Source organism: Mizuhopecten yessoensis, unplaced genomic scaffold (assembly GCF_002113885.1).
Source record: "Mizuhopecten yessoensis strain PY_sf001 unplaced genomic scaffold, ASM211388v2 scaffold3575, whole genome shotgun sequence".
NCBI lineage: Eukaryota > Metazoa > Mollusca > Bivalvia > Pectinida > Pectinidae > Mizuhopecten > Mizuhopecten yessoensis.
The window spans coordinates 984,291-1,004,230 of NW_018405113.1; the positions used below are offsets into that span (position 1 = coordinate 984,291).

The 19,940-nt window shown below is 34.6% G+C and overlaps 2 protein-coding genes across 4 annotated transcripts; both read left to right on the top strand.

Annotated features, from left to right (window-relative positions):
* The first annotated feature begins 244 nt into the window (after positions 1–244).
* LOC110447715 (keratin-associated protein 5-8-like) lies at positions 245–6,474 on the top strand. Of its 3 annotated transcripts, XM_021493588.1 has the most exons (3): positions 245–601; positions 966–1,648; positions 6,448–6,474. In XM_021493588.1, exons 1-3 carry the CDS (start codon positions 472–474, stop codon positions 6,457–6,459), a joined length of 825 nt encoding a protein of 274 aa, XP_021349263.1. In that variant the 5' UTR covers positions 245–471; the 3' UTR covers positions 6,460–6,474. The 3 variants fall into 3 exon arrangements, with proteins under 3 accessions (XP_021349263.1, XP_021349261.1, XP_021349262.1); XM_021493586.1 differs by lacking the exon at positions 6,448–6,474 and having other exon boundaries at positions 966–2,145; XM_021493587.1 differs by lacking the exon at positions 6,448–6,474 and having other exon boundaries at positions 984–2,145.
* A 1,097-nt stretch (positions 6,475–7,571) lies between these two features.
* Positions 7,572–18,893, top strand: LOC110447716 (mitochondrial carrier homolog 2-like). The gene is made up of 12 exons (XM_021493590.1): positions 7,572–7,704; positions 9,657–9,747; positions 10,460–10,566; positions 12,677–12,775; positions 13,076–13,133; positions 14,617–14,668; positions 14,940–14,999; positions 15,221–15,314; positions 16,058–16,090; positions 17,212–17,279; positions 18,033–18,108; positions 18,521–18,893. Exons 1-12 carry the CDS (start codon positions 7,627–7,629, stop codon positions 18,590–18,592), a joined length of 888 nt encoding a protein of 295 aa, XP_021349265.1. The 5' UTR covers positions 7,572–7,626; the 3' UTR covers positions 18,593–18,893.
* The last annotated feature ends 1,047 nt before the right edge of the window (positions 18,894–19,940 follow it).

Here is a 19,940-nt window from a genome sequence, read left to right on the forward strand (position 1 = left end):
GGGCAGTTGTAAGGAGTTCAATTTCGGAGGTGACTCCGGGCTTCACTGGTACAGTTGCTGTAACAATTGTATCAACGGCCGACCCGTGAACAACTGTGACAAGATAACATGGCAGTCAGCATCAACCGCATCATATTGTGGATCATGTGGTACTGATACTCAAAGAGGAAAAGGAAATATGAGGGGAACTCAGTTTAAATGTGGTGGGTGTAGTCGGCAAAAAATAATTAGAAAGGANTTGAAGGCCAATCTCACTCTTTCAAAGCTTTAACCTCACTAGAGCGCTATCTGCATGCTTTTAACCATGAAGTTGCTTAAGCTTGTAAGCTTTTACAAAACATCACTGACCCACTTGATTATGATACCACTCATCAGTCATGCAAATGTCAATCGTGCCTTCTATCTTAAAATGCCGGTATGGTTATGGTACATCATGACCAAAATGTAAATTTGTGATTATAACTCATTACTATGCTGAAAGCTAATTATAGTCTTCTTTCTTCTTTATATCTTGGCCATGAACCCTTGCATCCAGAAACAGGAAGGGCTTTCCTTGGATTTGGGAAAGATAAAACATACTATCCAAATATTCTTCGATACAGTAAGTATAACAATTACATGTACATTATAGTGTTTATAAATATGTACAGTGTATATGTTTTTATTTCAGTAACTATTTTTCCAAAATCTCATAGTGTTAGAATCTAATTTCAAGCAACACATTTTTTTATCCCTTTAAAAGGCTTTTGGTAGGAATTTGTTTTTAATAAAAATTACACTAGAGTTATAATAGCTCTTTAAAGTTGGCCAAATATGGATTTAATATCATGTTGTGTTGCTTTGCCAGAACTTGTCACTGTCAAATTAATGCAGATCAATCACAAAAAGAAACATGAAATTTAATGACTTGTTATAATAATACAGAACTAAATATTTAGTATGAGTTAAATGATTTGTTATTATAGTCCCATCAATATATGCAGAAAGCACCATGCTGGAGCCTGTTATTGTGATACTACTGCTGGCGACAGCAGATGGTTCTCATCGTGTGGTCCGAAAAGCAGGAGATCAACCAAGCGAAGGCAGTTGTATGGAGTTCAATTTCGGCGGTGACTCCGGGGTTCACTGGTACAATTGCTGTAACAATTGTATCAACGGCCGACCTGTGGACGACTGTGACCAGATAACATGGCAGTCAGTATCAACCACATCATATTGCGGATCATGTGGTAGTGATACTCAAAGAGGAAATGGAAATATGAGGGGAACTCAGTTTAAATGTGGTGGGTGTAGTCGGCAAAAAATAATTAGAAAGGAATGCTCGTCGTTCTGGAAGGAAATCCCAGGATTCTGTTGGGTGTTTTCAAAGTGTTTCCAGGAAACGTGCCAAAAGACACATAGTATTGTGAAAAGGTCTGTAATTACAAATCAGACACCTGACACATGTTACAACAATGTGTGTGACGCAGGGGAGACACCGGACAATTGTCCAACTGACTGCTGCTATAAGAGGAACCCTTCATGTGCATGGAACAACACGTGTGTATCACCTTGCTGTGGTGAAATAGGATGTTGTGGCACGTCAGTTAGTCCCAGAAACTTGGCTGAAACAGACCCAATCTTAGAATTAAGCAGTTACCTTTTCTATGTGTGTATATTAGTATTTTTGATTAGAATCTTAAAATTAAGCAGTTACCCTTTCTATGTGTGTATATTAGTATTTTTGATTATAACTATTCGCCATCTATTTAAAAAAAAAAAGTACTTTATTTCTATTAGGCAAAAAATATAATTCTCCTGTGTTATTTGTTTAAAAGGCGGTTGAAATATACATGATCTCGTAGAACCTGACGTTGATCCATGCATTCATATAAATGTTTACATTTGCTCTGCATTGCCACTGTATAACACCACCAAGGCCAGTTCCGTGATATGAGACCATAACACAGGCGTACTGATATATATGACACCGGTTTAAACTGGTTCATCGCGGGTCCGACTAACTTCGGGTCGCTATTCCCCTCCGCTGTAGCAAGCAGAAAAGCCAAAACAAACCCACTATGATTCAATAATATTCAACGTTTTATGCAAGACTCTTATCAAATGTAAATTGAATATCTTGATTGATTAAAATTTGAAATGGTATAGATATTATTATGTTTATTTCCACGAACTATACTTTTTACAGGGAAAGTCTTGAGACAACATGCCGTGAACAACTCCATGGTTTGTTCTACCTGTTGGACAAACACCGCAAAATTCAAATCTAAAAATAAAAGTGCATTGTGAATATTTTATTTTAATGAAAAATGTAATGTTAGCATTAAACAGAATTCTGTTACGTGTTATGGTCCTATAACACGGAATAGGATTGCAGATAAATAATCACAACACGCTAATGCGTAAATTCGTTTTGGAATCAGCCGCCATATGTTAAGAAATACCTCACAAAATGATGTATTCCACTTAAAACTATTTTTAATATGTTTTTATCGACATATATTTTTTCAACCACCTGGAAAATAGTCAAAGCTATGCCACTGTTTAAAACAGGTGACAGGCATTCTCCTTCTAAATAGGCTTATAGGCAAAATTCACATTCTTCTACTGCTGAAAAAGTTTTTTGAGCGAGTAATCTTCAAATACCTACATAAATATTTATTTTAAATATCATTGTTTTATAAACACCAATCTGGTGTTATGTATAACCATCCTACTGTATATCAGTTTATTGAAATTTATCACAAAATTTGTATTGCTGCTCTTGAGAAAAAACACATGTATGTATGGTATTCTGTGATATTTCTAAGGCTTGATCGGGTTTGGCATAAAGGTGATGTTAAACCCGTACGGATCTTGCGTGGAACTATATACCTGGTTAGAAAATTATTTATTTCATAGGCACCGGAAAGTTTCTTAAACCATTCTTATTCTTTTTGTGGATGATACCTCTTTATCAAAGTCTTCTTCATCGTGTCTTGAAATTTTAAACAGTTTTACTTTTATTCTCTTTTATATCTTCCATTCGTCGCAGCTGGAACCCCTTAGATCTATCAGTAAGATCGTTGCCTACCATTTTATATAAAAACTTTCGTTACCTTAAATGCACAACCATCCCTTTCTGTCTACTTCAGTTTTGGAGCGGAAGTTGAAAATTATACATACCAAGTTGAGGCACAAATATAGTTCACCTAAATATGATCTTTACAGAGTGAATCTTGTCGAAAATCCGGTTTGCAACTGAGGACATCCAACTGAGAATACATTTCACTTTGTTTGGAGTGTCAACGTTTTGGCAGTGTACTGTAGACTAGTACATATAAAATATAAGAATTGATATTGTCACTGTAGTTGTATAGTATGTCACTAACAGCCAACAAGTGTGATTTATTGGCTCTAAGACAGTTGCCAGTATCTGTCAATTGCAAGAGCAAGACGTTTCTAGGAATGCGGTGATGGTTTGGGAAGAGAGATGACTAAAGCTAGAAGGCTAGATGTGTACTGCAAATTCATAATAATCATGGCAATTTATTTTATATGTATATTCTTTGTGATATTTTCATTTAACAAGTTTTTTATGTATTTGTGTCCTTTTACATCATTGCTCTAAAAAGTGATTAAAACTCCGATTTTCAAATGTAACACGTGCTTCACATATATATAAATATTAACATGATATTTAATACTAACGATCATAAGCATATTGATACTCATTGTGCTGGGTGTTTTCGGCATGGCATTTCAGTGAGGTTGCAATCTATATCGGCATCAGTTCTGTTCTATTGCAAGGAGGCAAGTATACGCACAAACGACCGCCCCCAGCACACGCGCATCAATACATACACGGGGCATGTCCCTAAATGACATGACGCTTAACCCAACCCAACCAAATCCAATCCTGGTTTAGTTCAAACATATTTTATTGCCAAAAGTTTAGCAAAAGGATTGGGCACAAGTTAAAAAAACATTATCATCGCCCTTTCCTTAAATTTTAATAAAACATATATGTACATCATAAGATGGCTAAATATCAATATATATATAACATTATTATAATTGAATAATTGAATAAAAAAGAGGTAGCGAGAGAGCTAAATAATATTAGCATTTAACAATTTGAAACAAATATTTACTGATACATTTATGTCCACCCATATGCTTACACAACCACACACCCGTACTTTTGCACCCACTCCTACACGCATAATACACTGTAGCAGTATACATGTACAACAATTGTAATGAATCCTTCCCAGCACCGACAGCACAAGTGTTGCTTATTTAGCACCATTCATCACTTTCACTTTTCTATTGTTTATCACATTCCGTGCCATGTTGTCGTTCTCCTGTTACTTTCAAGGTACATCCTCCTAAATTCGTTTCCAATGTGCCGTCCGCGTCGGGAAGGGTCCATCACATGACTGAACATATGTATGTAATTAGAAGTTGAATAATTACACACAACCTCGCACGCACTCTCACGATCAGACATATTTATATATTGTATAATGTCTTGCACATGGGTAAAAATGCGAGATACTTTCATACATATATTTACTGGTAAGCTACATAAGTTAGGAGAAGAGGGGGTTGGATCAGAAGAAGGATTGGAGAAGAGACTATCGTTAGGAAGACGTGACCTATTTGAACTTGCGAGTACTCGACACAAATTGCTGGACATGCATGAATATTCTTCATTTTCATCACTCGAGTTGTTTTCGCTACCATATAAAAGTTTCTCTAGACTCAAAGGCAAATACTTATGAAGATTTCTAAACATTCGTAGTCGTTGAAGAAGTGGTTTGAGTTTTCAAATGAGTATCCGCATGCACAATTAGAAGAGTTAATTAATTTAGCGTTGAAGAGATCATCGTTTGGAGTACTACATTTCTGTCTAAGTCTGGTTGTTAGAATGTTTAGTTTGCGGTCACCAACTAGATGCAAATCTGGTCCATTGAGTGTTTTATTTCGTTTCTTTCGAATATCTTTAAAAATATTAAAGGAACGTGCATTTTTCTAGGTGGCATCAAGGTCATTCCATAATCTTACAGTAGAAGGTATGGAAGAACTGTTGGATAGTTGTAATCGGTTCCATTTATTTGGAATGGTATAGTTACAGAGTGTCTCAAGTTATATGGGGTAACAGTAGATATCAGAGGTGGAACGATGTCTTTTAAGTAAGATAGGGTCATATTATTTTGTATTTTATACAAAAAAAAGATGAAGCTTACGGCGAGTGCGTCTTTCAGACAGAGTTTCCCAACCTGTTTCAAAATACAACGACTCTCTACTAGCAAAGAATGGTAAACACATGACAATACGCGCAACTTCTAATTGTATTTTTTCCAATTAACATGCATCGGCGATAGAGCAACCATCCCATACCTCCAGACAATATTCCAGAAGAAGTAAGATAAAGGTTAGACAAATCCTATTCAATGTTTTACGATTAAGAGTTATTTTAATTTGTGACGCATACACTGTACGTATTTGTTTCTTAACACTTTTACAAATCCTATCGATGTGATGTGACCATTTACAGTTCGCATCTAAATAAATGCCTAGATGTTTATGGTGGTCTATAAAATCTATATAAACATTATTAAAACTAAGTTGATGTCTAATTCTTCATTGGTATTTGAAATTAGTAATGATGCCAGCTGTCTGCCGATGTTTTAATATTTTCATTATAAGTGGCGGTTTCAAGTTCATTTGCGGAAAAAGCAGAGACAGAAAGTGAAGTATCATCAACGAATAAGCGGGACAGACTAACAAGTTTGTCGGTAATATCGTTGATATATAGAAAAAAAAGTAAAGGGCCCAGAACAGAACCCTGCGTTACACCAGCATTAGTTGTTTTGGAATTAGAAGTAGCATTGTGGTTAAAAACCTGTTGATGGCGATTGCTTACGTAATCAGATAACCAGTTTATACGATTTTCAGAAATACTATAGCTTTTCAGTTTATGTACAAGGCATACATGCCATACTCTTTCAAAAGCTTTTGAAATATCACAGAAAATTAATAAGTATGTTTATTACTTTTGAGATCATTGCATACAGTGCGATACATTTCAATAAGCTGAATTACCGTTGAGTGCCCTGGCTGGAATCCAGACTGGTATTTATATAGCAATGAAATATCTAATAAATAATGAAGGTATTTAGTAATGACCTTTTCAAAATATTTGCCAACAGTGCTTAACAGAGATATGGGGCCTATAGTACCTGGGGAATTGCTTGACTAAAGTTGTTTTCCAAGAATGTGGATATATCCCTAAGTCAAATGATTTTCTGAGTATATGACATAATGGGCATGAAACCATATGAGCATATGATGGCTAAGTTTGTCATGTCCAATTGCTTTACCTATACTGAGTGATTTAAGAATGTCAACGATACCCGATTATGTAAATTCTAAATTATCATTTCTACTCTCTGTCCGCAGATTCAGTTCTGAATGGTGACGCTATTGCGGTTTTCAAAATGTGATGAAGTATTCAAGGAAAGTTTATGTTACATTTTAATCTTTAGCTAGAGTAGTACACTGTATGTACATGTGTATATACCAATAATTTGCATAGCTAGAGTTGCACTGGCACGGGTTACCATGTCGGATGCTTGAAGCCAGGCCACCATATTGTTCCCTTTATATGTATATGTCATATTAATAAAAGCGGTAGAAAAACCGTATAGAAACACCTAAGTTCAAGGGGAAACTAGAGTAAGGGTTGGATACACCGATAATTAGCAAGGCTAGAGTTTAAATATGCTACCCTCAGTTCTACATTTGTTAGAGACTTTGATTGCAACGAATTCATGTCGACATGAAATAAAACACCTGTCATTGCTTTTTAATATTTTATATCATATAGTCTATGTTGCGTTTTTTGTTTGTTTTTGTTTTTGTTAAAAATGACGTGTTAGCCCGGGCTTTTTTGCTAGTCTCCATAGGTTGTTACGCGCCTGTTTTTCGTTTTTGTTTCAATAGAACTACCATAGCTTCAGGAAAATTCACTGAAAAAGTATACAAATTAAAGTACGAATGAAATATACAAGAAAACTAGTATGCCTATTAGTTTTAAATTAGCACGAAACTGTCGCCACGAACACGTAGTAACTTTCTATTTTATTCTTAACAAAATAGGGGCAATATGTCAAGTAGCTGTGTGCACAGGGACCTTAACTACACGGTGTTCAGAGTAATTTTACATGTTTTAGGGGTTTAGATCGACTTTCGGTAACAAAAAAAAAGTGGGGTGTCATTTTTACCGAAAGTCTATATAAACCCCTAAAACATGAAAAATAGCTGTAACAAATTCTCAGGTACCTGTGGCTGTGTGTGGTGTTGCGACTCTACTTACGAAAAAACATTTATGGAGACAGTGGGCAGAGATGTAACAAAATATAGCAGTTGTTCTGGTGATTACTAATCTTTGACCAAGACTTTCAAGTCCTTTATAATATATGCAGGGCCGCCATGTTTCGCATCTGAAAATGTTGCATTTTTTTAAAAATTCGGAATGACATATATATAAATATCCTATACCGTGTTCCGGATCATACTATTGTTGCAGTCAATGCAAGCGCCTCAGCGACTTGGTTCGTGTGCTAGCTGTCGGTGAAAATGATGGCCGAATATGCTATTGGTGCAACGCTTACTGCTGTTTTTCATCCTGTAGGATTTTCAAGATTTCTTATACAGGTAAAATATGTTATTAAGAAGACATTAAATGAAACCAAGATTCCTTATTTGTCATGCACTACCTAAAAAACCGTGCGGTACAAAGGCTGAACTCCATCTTGAGGGCGGATGGAAACGTGTCCTTGGAAAAACATTTCCTGATTGTAGTAAATTGCTGTTTTTATGAAGTTTATCAAATATATTGTTGATACATATAGATATATATGTATCCACTACAGAATGACAAATGATAAAGGGCAACTGATCATGACTAGTCGGACATGTGTCACATGTACATGTAGCTCGGGTTCAAAACCAGTAATTACCGTTGATTAATGCAGTATTGACTGAAAACGAAAGTACAAATAAATGCAACTCATAAAATTGCCATAAAAAATGACAGATATAAACAACCATTTGTGAGATTATAATGTCAGCATTTACTTGTTCCTATATTGTATGATTTAAATAGGGTGTGCTGGACATACAAAAACATACAGCATATATATTGTATAGCCAGAGTTTCATCTGGCCACGGAATTAGATTTATTAGATGTTATTTAAGTCTGTGATCTGGCCCTAACACCAGACTTAGACATTTTGACAGGTATAGATGTCTGCTGGTGTGGGACATCTATCTGTCAAAATGTCTAAGTCTGGTGTTAGGGCCAGAGGAAAATCTGGCTAAATAGCATCTTGTTGAGAGAATTTCCAGTGATAAAAAGGTTTTAGTTTACTGTAATATATAATGTACAGTTTAGTATGAAGTAATCGAAGCCAATAGAAAGCTATAAAAGCCTCTGCAGGCACATTTTAATCCTTTTATCTTAATACTAATTTTGCTTTACAACAAAATCTAGAATTAATGAACTGTTATATATAGCAATTCAAGTCACAAATAATAACTTGAAAGTATTTCTTGAAACAAATTTACAAATTAGAATAATATAATAGAATTGTTCCAGATAAAAAAAGAGAGAGAGAAAATATATGCACAGCTGTCAACGCTCACAATAGGAAGATGAGTCTCTTCGGTCTTGTGCTAAAAATCTTAGTACTACCTCATGCATTAATGAAGTTCCATACTATTAAAAATTGTTGCAAACACTGTCTGACAGTTTAAAGCTATGTGTAAGGCCACTACACACTGAGCAATTTGACCATACTTGAAGCCAGTCGAAAACACATGCTGGGTGATCAGCCAGACATAACGGCACACTCTTTCCCTTCTTGTTCAAGAAAGCATGACTGCAGCATGCATATATGACCGGCTTTCCATTGCAATTAATTGAGTGTCAGACACTGTGAACATTTTCCGAATTTGCATATACCCCAACATTAACGTTGATCTACTATACAAACATGCAATTATGATTTTTGTACAAAAACAAATGTATAGTACAGATACATTTGTATGTGTATATATTTTTTTACTGTCTATAGCTTTTTTTTATGAAACTTATGTACTATTTCTTTTTATTTTTATTATATTTTCAACATGAGTACATGAAAAGAAAAAGATTTTGAAATGACAATCTTGACTTCAATCAGTAATGACTACTAATGGAAAAAATATGTTGATGAAGAATATTGAAATAATTTATACTTCTTTTTCCAATTAAAGTGCAAGCCCTTGAAGGTATTCTCGCGCTGGTTTATGTCATGAAACAATGTTAAATGATTACACTGTCAAAACCTCACCATCGTGAAGGCCAATCTCACTCTTTCAAAGCTTTAACCTTACTATAGCGCTATCTGCTTTTAACCATGAAGTTGCTTAAGCTTGTAAGCTTTTACAAAACATCACTAACCCACTTGATTATGATACCACTCATCAGTCATGCAAATGTCAATTGTGCCTTCTATCTTAAAATGCCGGTATGGTTATGGTACATCATGACCAAAATGTAAATTTGTGATTATAACACATTACTATGCTGAAAGCTAATTATAGTCTTCTTTCTTCTTTATAGCTTGGCCATGAACCCTTGCATCCAGAAACAGGAAGGGCTTTCCTTGGATTTGGGAAAGATAAAACATACTATCCAAATATTCTTCGATACAGTAAGTATATAACAACTACATGTACAGTATAGTGTTTATAAATATGTACAGTGTATATATGTTTTTATTTCAGTAACTATTTTTCCAAAATCTCATAGTGTTAGAATCAAATTTCAAGCAACACATTTTTTCATCCCTTTAAAAGTCTTTTGGTACGTAAGGAAAAATGATTAATAAAAATCACACTAGAGTTATAATAACTCTTTAAAGTTGGCCAAATATGGATTATCATGTTGTGTTACTTTGCCAGAACTTGTCACTGTCAAATTAATATGCAGATCCATCACAAAAGAAACATGAAATTTAATGACTTGTTATAATAATACAGAACTAAATATTTATTATGAGTTAAATGATTTGTTATTATAGTCCTATCAATATATAGACAATTGAATTGTTATGATTCTGAAGCAATATTACTATGATTCCTATAAGTGTAGTAACACATTATAATAGTTAATAACGATACAACAAGAAATATTGTCACATACCGGTATAATGCTTATTATAAACACATGATATGGTCGATAAATACTTATGTGTCTGTGATGTTTCAATGGGATGAACATGTATTATATGTTAGGTATCCATATCAATATATAGTGTTCACACTACTGTGTGCATATTTATATTGTGATAAAATATTGTTTTTATTAAAAGTATAATTAAGCTTTCGGTGATGGTAATAATGAATTTTGTATTTCCATTTCAGTGGGCCACATCAGACAAAAAGAAGGATTCCTAGGGTTGTACAGAGGCCTTGTACCAAGGATATTGGGAGGCTTTGTCGGCAACTTCACCACTACAGCAACTAACAATGTACCTATGTTAAAACATTAACATTCTAAAAATAGATATTCAAGGTCTTGGTGTGTCATTATTTCTGTAAAAAAAAGTGGTAAGACATGGTTGCATCCTCATTACTCCAGGGGTTGAGTTCACCTTCGCTCACTGCACCCCTGGAATATGTCACAGCAAAGTCGAAGGCTCAGTGTGCACCACCTTGTTGATTAGACAAGAAGACTGGTTCGATCCTTTGATGTACATCAAAACAACATTATGGACGTGTAATGGTAAAAATCGACAGGCTTTGAAGTCAGGTGTTGCTCCTCTGTGATCTCCAAAGGACAAGTTTTAGCCAGGCAATTGGTCATTTATTTTACTTGAAACCAATAAAACAGCTATCTTTTTGCCTTCAATTTTGCTGTGAATTCCAGGGGTGCATAGAGCGTAAGTGAGGGTAACCCCATGGTTGTAGCATTTTGAGTTTGAGGAAAGATGCCACTGAAACATATCATCCTTTTTTGAATTATCTCGCTTCCAAATCTTGGCAAGAATCAGTCTAGATTAACATTAAGATCTGTAGATTTTTGTTTGGAAAACAGCAGCTTTTTCATACCTTTGGAAACTTTTGTCAAAAGAACTCGGCATAATGATTTCTAGATCTATATTTGTCAAACCATTTATTAAGTGTAAAATACTTGTACATGTACTGCTATTCTAATATTTATTAGGGCCCCATTTCGGAGATACGGGTGCCCTATAGTAATCACTTTGTCTCTGTCTGTCTGTCTGTCCGTCCACAAATTTTGTTCCTGGCTGATAACTTTGGTATTTATTGACCGATGTACATGAAATTTGGTCAAGATGTTCAGTTCACAAAAATACACATTGAGGTAAAAAGTCAAGGTCAAGGTCATTAGGTTCAAAGGTCAATGTCAAATTTTACATCTTTTCACTTATGAACATTTTGTTATGACATTATGGAGCAAAATTGATCAGAATTAAACAAGGAGTCAAGTTACCAAAGGTCAAGGTCATCGGGTCAGGGGTCAAGGTCAAATTTTGTAGCTTTTCACTGGTGAACATTTCACTATGACATTATGAAGCAAAGTTGTTCGGAATTAAACAAAGAGACACACTGAGGTAAAAAGTTGAGGTCAAAGGTCAAGGTCATTAGATTCAAAGGTCAAGGTCAAATTTGGCATATTTTCACTGATGAACATTTTGTTATGACATGATGAAGCAAAGTTGATCAGAATTAAACAAGGAGTCAACTGATCAAAGGTCAAGGTCATTGGGTCAAAGGTCAAGGTTAAATTTTGTATCTTTTCACTGGTGAACATTTCGCTATGACACTTTGAAGCAATGTTGCTCAGAATTAAACAAGGAGTCAATTGACCAAAGGTCAAGGTCACTGGGTCAAAGGTGAAGGTTAAATTTTGTACCTTTTCCCTGATGAACATTTTGTTATGACATTATGAAGCAATGTTGTTCAGAACTTAACACAGAGTCAACTGACCTTAGGTCCAGGTTACGGGGTCCAAAGGGTCAAGGTCAAGTTTTGTATTTTTCACTGATGAACATTTTGTTATGATATTAAGAAGCAAAGTTGGTCGGAATTAAAGAATAAGTCAACTGACCAAAGATCAGGGTCACTGGGTTAATGGTCAAGGTCATTTGGGTCCAAAGGTCAAAGACAAAGTGGATCTCTGACTTTGACCCTGGCTCTTGATGGAGGAGGTATTAAAGGTGAAATAAAACAAATCAAAGCTAACAAATGAGTATTGCACCGGTATTTACATTTCTGTTAGCCCAGCAAATATGGAGGTGGAAGGAAACAAGACTCACATCATAGTACATGTAAAATGTATATTTTGCTTCCTTGCGATTCTTTTTGAAGTCCAAACGTCAAGCTCAGCTATATGGGCAGATTGCTTCTTGATGATTATGGGGGATATATTGCCACAAGACGGGGCCCTTACTGACCTGTCAGTGTTCTAGTTTATTTCTACATCTGGTAACTATGAACAAAAGGAGGAGACCTTGGTTGGGATACATGTAGATGTTTTACTGGAATATTAAACCAAACTCAAGTGGAATAGTATGTGAATAAACTGCTATAAAGTATTGTGATTATATGTTTCAGTATCTCAAGGGTGTTGGGATCAGCGAAGATGAGACGGAGAAAGCTGTCGGCAACAGCTCTGATGAGCTGGTAGGATGGTTAAAGACATTCTTTTTACAGGTAAGAATATTTGTATCCATGTTTAGGTCTTCTTTATAATTTGTTATATAATTTGTTATATAAATATTTCATACCAAATTTTTTTCGCTTCATTGTGGTATCATTTTAAGACATATATATATTATTTAACTTTAAGTTTGAACGGCAGCAAAACTTTCTTAAAACTTGTAACATTTATCTTTTGATGGGATATAACATTTATCTGTTGATGGGATATTAAAAGGTGTGACTATATGCAGGTTTAATTTACATCTTGTTTCATGGCGTTAGTTGTATGTCTGTTACCTGTTAACTTTGTAGACGTCAAAGGAAACAGTGGGACGCTGTGTAGGGATTATAGTTAGCCAACCATTTCATGGTAAGTATGACTGGCACAGCTGGTGTGTTATTATCACTGTGGCTGTTCTGTAAAATCAATAATTTGGTATACTTCTTTCAAATGAAAACAGAAATACATGACCTTTTGTATAGTGTTTTGTATTTGAAATAATTATCCTATTTAAGTCTATAAACAAAAAAAACTCTTCAAATTGGATCTTTATGTACCCCTGTAGCTTTGCAGAGAGAGTTTTGTACAAAGAAGGGCAGTGAGGAGGCTTAATGTATTACAGTAAATAATAAGTCTACCTCCAGTTGTCATAATAATTAACCCAGACATTTAGATTACTCCAAAAAACTGGGATACTTCCTGTTAGTGGGATACTTCATGTAACTGGGATACTCCTTGTTACTTGGATACCTCATGTTAGTGGGATACTTCTTGTTACTGGGATACTCCATGTTACTGGGATACTTCATGTAACTGGGATACTCCATGTTACTTGGATACTTCATGTCACTGGGATACTCCATGTAACTGGGATACTCCATGTTACTGGGATACTTCATGTCACTGGGATACTCCATGTTACTGGGATACTTCCTGTTACTGGGATACTCCATGTTCCTGGGATAGTCCCATGTTAATAGGATACTTCCTGTTACTGGGATACTCCATGTTAATGGGATACTCCATGTAACTGGGAATGGGAAACTTCATAGTACTGGGATACTTCCTGTTACTGGGATACTTCTTGATACTAGGATACTTCCTGTTACTGGGATACTTCCTGTTACGTGGATACTTCCTGTTACGTGGATACTTCCTGTTACTGGGATACTTCCTGTTACTGGGATACTTCATGATACTAGGATACTTCCTTTTACTGGGATATTTCCTGTTACATAGGACAATTCCTGTTACTGGGATACTTCATATTACTGGGATATTTCCTGTTACTGTGATACTTCATGATACTAGGATACTTCCTGTTACTGGGATTCTTCATGATACTAGGATACTTCCTGTTACTGGGAGACTTCCTGTTCCTGGGAGACTCCATGTTACTGGGATATTTCCTGTTACTGGGATACTTCATGATACTAGGATACTTCCTGTTACTGGGATACTTTCTGTTACTGGGATATTTCCTGTTACTGGGATACTTCATGATACTAGGATACTTCCTGTTACTGGGATATTTCCTGTTACATAGGATAATTCCTGTTACTGGGATACTTCCTGTTACTGGGATATTTCCTTTTGCTGGGATACTTCCTGTTACTGGGATACTTCCTGTTACTGGGATACTTCATATTACTGGGATATTTCCTGTTACTGGGATACTTCATGTTACTGGGATACTTCCTGTTACTGGGATACTTCCTGTTACATGGGATACTTCCTGTTACTGGGATAATTCCTGTTAGAAAATATGTTTATTGTGTAAAATATTATCTTAAAGTTGTTGTGTATAGATCAAAAGTCTTTGTAATGTTACATATATTATGATTAATTGCAGTGATAATGTTGAGGTGCCAAGCACAGTTTATTGGTGGAGAAACCGTATACAAGTGAGTCAAGATGCACATTATTTTTTTTTAAATCGAAAAAAAACATATCAGTATAAGAAAGAAGTACTTTTCATTTAAAGAATCCATTGATTATGTTTGAGAAACAGAAAACAAGTGAGTCAAGTTGCACATTTAAAAAAAAAATGAAACAAAAAAAACATATCAATATTAGAAGTTCTTTTCATTAAAGCAATCCCATTGATTATGTTTTTGATTGTCAAACAAACTCATTTCAAACTTTTAAATATGTACCTTGCTATTCTTTTCCCAGCTCATTGTGGTCCTCTATGGTAGAAATTTACAACAACGACGGTGTCCTGGGATTCTTTGGGTAGGTTTCCAATGAGCTTATTGTGATTTATTGGTAAATTACTCAATTTGTAAAGAAACTAAAATCTTGAAACTAAGTTTTGAAAAAGCATCTTTAAATAGAATCAACCATCATGATTGCAAATATTAATTACATATATATAAATAGCAAAGCCAGGAGTCTTAATTCTTTCATCATTTTTTTTTTTTTTTATGATAATAAAGGTGTGTTTAACATTTCAGAGGACTTATACCCAGGCTAGTAGGGGAGGTTATCACCATTTTCCTGACAAACTTTTTGGCCAACATGATCAACAAACACTTCCTTGAAGATAAGGTAAATTCATACATATATATGGTTTAAATAGTAAAGGTCTATCCCAGTATAATTTAAAGAAGATTATAAAATATAAACTTTAAACTTTATTTATTTTACAACAATCATGAAACAAGTTATTTCAACTTATATTTATCGATCTTGTTGGCCGGCCGAATGTTAGTGTGCGGGGGGGGTCTTAATATTGGGAGGAAACCGGAGTACCCGGGGAAAACCCCACATGATCAGGCAGGTCACCCCATGCCTTTTAACGTCTGATCGAGGAATCAAACCCCGGCCGCCTTAGTGAATTGCAAGTGCGCCATCCACTGTGCCACCCGACCATATACACAAAAAAAAAAGATTAACAGTCAGTCCTTCAGTAATAAATGTTTAATTCATGTCAGATATCAACTACAATGTCAGTGCCTTAGGCGAATGATTTAACTACATGGACATTTAATATTGTATATATATATTTGATGATATTGCTTTAAGTATTGTGTCCTATGACACTTGTCCATGTTTTGATTGATTCCTGCCTTTTTGTATTTAATTATTCATCGATCGCTCTATATACCTTTTGGTATCCATTCTCAAGCGAAGTGCCCCACTGAACAACCCACTAACTTTCAGATTCACGCTGGCTCTACTTTCCTGTTTAATCTATTAGTATTGTATGTATTTTAATTACATATCATTAGCATCATGTGTATAGATAAATCAATGTTTACATATGTATGTGTTTGTTACTTTGTTTACAGGAGATGAGGACCTACACCTCTAGTGCGTGTGGAGTAAGTAGTATTATAATTATTGAAACATTATCGGTGCATTTTATTTCTCAGAAGTGAAGCTTTTGGTCATGAAGTAACTTTTTATGTTGAATGCTGACATCAATAATGTCCTTCTTCATAACAGTATTAAAAGTGGTCTAAATTGTTCACATGTATAACAAATATTGATGTATCCTAATACTAGAAAATGCTTGTCATCATCTCAAGGTAATAGGATTGTGTCGCCATTTCTCAGTAGAATTTCTTCAAATTTTGTAGTTATATTGCTTTGAAGTTAAGAACATTTTCTGCCACAAAAAAATATAGGTTGTCAAAATTTTAAGGATTTTAAATGGAAATTTATGTAAAAAAGAGTGAATTTAAAAAAAAATGAAACACATTTTTTTGCAAAATAATGTCAATAAAAATGATACTGACATATAAATTAGTATTGCATTAATGTATATCAGTTTTATAAATGCTGAAATTGTGTAAAATTAATTATCTATAAACGATTAAAAATTGACATTTTATAATAAAACCATATACGCATAGAAATTGCATGTAAGAGTTATCGTTCTTGAAAAACTTAACAGTAGTGAAATAGGTAGCCGGTTTCCTGAAGTACAGACAAAAATGGACACATGTGACTCGATCATTGATTAAAAAAACCCTGAATTAATGCCTGGATTGCTTTGAAATACTTAAATATTGAAAGAACACACTGTTCTGTCAATAAACAACATACAATATTCATCAGTTTAATATTATAAACATTAGAATATGTGGAAATTGTGATACTGTCTCCCTACATTGGGTTTTCAACTAGGGATGTACTTCCTATTTCCGCTTAGCAATACACTCCTATGACCTTAACAAAATCCAAGATTATTTTAATCCATTAAAAAGTTTTCTCTGTATTTTTTTCTGCTATCCATGAGTATATCAAAATAAACAGTTACTGACTATTTATTGCCTTATTTTAATGACGCTCGAAAAAAATGCTTTCCTGAGCAAGACCAGATTTGCTTCAGGTTTAGAAACCTTCCACATCTCAATCAACCGCATAACATAATAAAACTCATTTAATATGTTAAGTTAAGTGCTCTTGAATATTTGTATTTGACTGTTTTTCATTCCAGCTTGTCATTGGGACATTCACATATCGGTTCTCCTTGGTCGGCAACTTAATGGCTGTAAACAACACTGGGTAAGTATGGAGGTCCAACTTGATCTAATAAACACTGTTGTATCTTAGGAAGAATTACTGTAAAAGTCAAAAGTTTTAAGGCATCATACATTTAATTTTTATTATGTTGTTAATCAATTTCTTCATATTTTTGTCTCTCAATTTGATCAATGTATATAATATTTATACACATATACAGAGGGAACTTCATTAGGGAAGAATAGTATGTCCACAAATTACAATCCATGACATTAAGGCTGTGTAATATACCCTGTCTGACAACAGATTATAACGAGGAAGAGGAAATGATTCACTGGTGACAGTTTCCTAGTCTACAGTCCTAAAGCAGGATATATATTCTTCTGGCCCAATATAGTGGGCCCATTTCTATCTGCTCTGTGCCCACCATTCATTTATACCCCATTTTAAAAGGCAATGTTTCCTTGTAAATTTTATCTACATACAGTATGTTGAATTACACATCTCATATAGCAATACTGACACCAAGCAGTGTATGAATACATTGATAGTTGATATACTACATTGTAAGTCATCGTAGCGCGACAATGAATACAGGAAAGGAAATTGTTGATATTTTATATCTCTATATGCAACCAATGGCCAGGCCCCATGGCTTGGCACCCAGAGGACCCTGTTAAATGCAATTACCTATCTAGTTCTTCTCAAGTATTGTTAAGGTTTTTCAGCAATTTTTTAATTTTTTTTTGCATACTGTGACAGTAATAAATTTGTATGACTATTCTATCTCCACAGACTCGTGGCAGCCAAGTATCCATACATGTTAGCCTACAGTAACTGGTATGAGTGCTGGGGACATCTCAGCAAAGAGGTGCGTACATTTATAATCTGTGTTCACTTTCTTAACTCATTCACCCCTGAAAACACATTTGAACTCTCCCAATGCAAAAGTTTGAATAGTCCATTATGAAATTTCAGGGGTGAATGAATTAATATAATGAAAATCATCAAGTTTAAACATGCAGGTATTTGTGTTAACTTTAATGTTATCTTTTACTAACTTATTTGATTCATTCAATTATATCATGATCATTTTTCTATCAGCATAGAGACATGAAAACCTCATATCACAGGTTAACATCATCATCTTTATCCCTATCAGATATATTCTTGCCGTTATATATAGGTAACTATAAATTAGATAGTCAATATTCAAAAATAAATTTTCTGATTTTATATTTACTTAAACATTGTATAATATGTAAGGCTTTATTTATTTACAGCGCATGCTTGGAAGAGGATCTCGCCTGTTTAATCGTATTTTTACACCCAGGCATTACGTAGCACTAGACTAAGTGTGAGGACACAGTACTCTTATACTTTGCTTCCACTCGGCCAACCAAAACAAACGACATAGACATTAACGGCAGAGCCCATAAAATCTCACCAATATCATTCTTGTGTCCTCTGGGGCAGTTAGTGACACCATTACTGCAAAAGGAGCTCAAGTGCCATCGTTGGACATATATTTTATGTATTTCATATGGCAGATGTTATTTATACAAAATCAGGTTATGATATAAGTATACTACTGTGTGTATGGAACTTCAGTTACTGCAGTATAAAGCAGGTTGTCATTAAAATTTTACAATAACCTAAATTTAGTTGTCATGTATATAATAATGTTGAAGAATTGATCATCAAGCACCTCGCTGAGATATATCTCAAAACAAAATTTATATTTTTAAGTTCAGTTTTCTTAAAGTTAGCTTTATGATTCTGTTTGTTATTAAATTCACTCAAATTTTGTTCATTCAATTATATTAAGTTTGAAGTACATCTTCAATTCAACATACCAAATAATGTTTTATGTCTCAAGATTTCCAATCACCTAATTTCAATACTGATAACAAAGCTATAAGATATTGATAGTTTAAACTTCAAAAGTTTAGTTTTGAGTCCCCAATGCCTTCTGTGGGGGTGGGGAGGACTATAGGCTATATATAGGTTTTGCACTCTGTCCCTAAACTCCATCCACCCAAAGAGTTCGTCCCGAGCATATTTTCTATACTGTACCACCTGGAGTAGCCAGATTTTGTATGCAAGTACATGTTGAGATGGCCAACGGCAGAATACAAGAAGTACCCGTCACTGACCTGTGCTTTAACCTTTCCAAGTGCTGGGCATATCTTCTATACTATTTTACCTTGCTATGCAAATACATCTTCTTTGGATGGTGGAGTAACTATAAGGAGCATAAGAAGTAGGTCACTGTGACATAATGGTATGACCTTTGACCTCAACCTTTGAAAACTTGTTTGTCCATTTCGTTTTATTATGTCCAGATAATAGTAACATACGAATGTTCAGTATAAACAGGTGGTAGTTATACATGTAATAATTACATACAAGTGTTCAGCATAAACAGGTGGTAGTTATGCCCAGATAATAGTTCCATACAAGTTGCATGTTCAGTATAAACAGGTGGTAGTTATGCCTAAATAATACATACAAGTGTTAAGCATAAACAGTGGTAGTTATGCCCAGATAATAGTTACTTACAAGTGTTCAGTATAAACAGGTGGTAGTTATGCCCAAATAATGCTTATTTACAAGTGTTCAGTATAAACAGGTAGCAGTTATGCCAAGATACTAGTTACACACAAGTGTTCAGTATAAACAGATGGTAGTTATGCCCAAATA

Excerpts from the sequence above, each read along its gene's own strand:
- LOC110447716 (XM_021493590.1), top strand. The coding sequence starts at position 7,627 with ATGATGGCCGAATATGCTATTGGTGCAACGCTTACTGCTGTTTTTCAT. Across the intron at positions 7,705-9,656 it reads TTTCAAGATTTCTTATACAG|CTTGGCCATGAACCCTTGCA; the intron begins GTAAAATATGTT and ends TCTTCTTTATAG. Across the intron at positions 9,748-10,459 it reads TCCAAATATTCTTCGATACA|TGGGCCACATCAGACAAAAA; the intron begins GTAAGTATATAA and ends TTTCCATTTCAG.
- LOC110447715 (XM_021493586.1), top strand. The coding sequence starts at position 472 with ATGCTGAAAGCTAATTATAGTCTTCTTTCTTCTTTATATCTTGGCCAT. Across the intron at positions 602-965 it reads TCCAAATATTCTTCGATACA|TCCCATCAATATATGCAGAA; the intron begins GTAAGTATAACA and ends TTGTTATTATAG.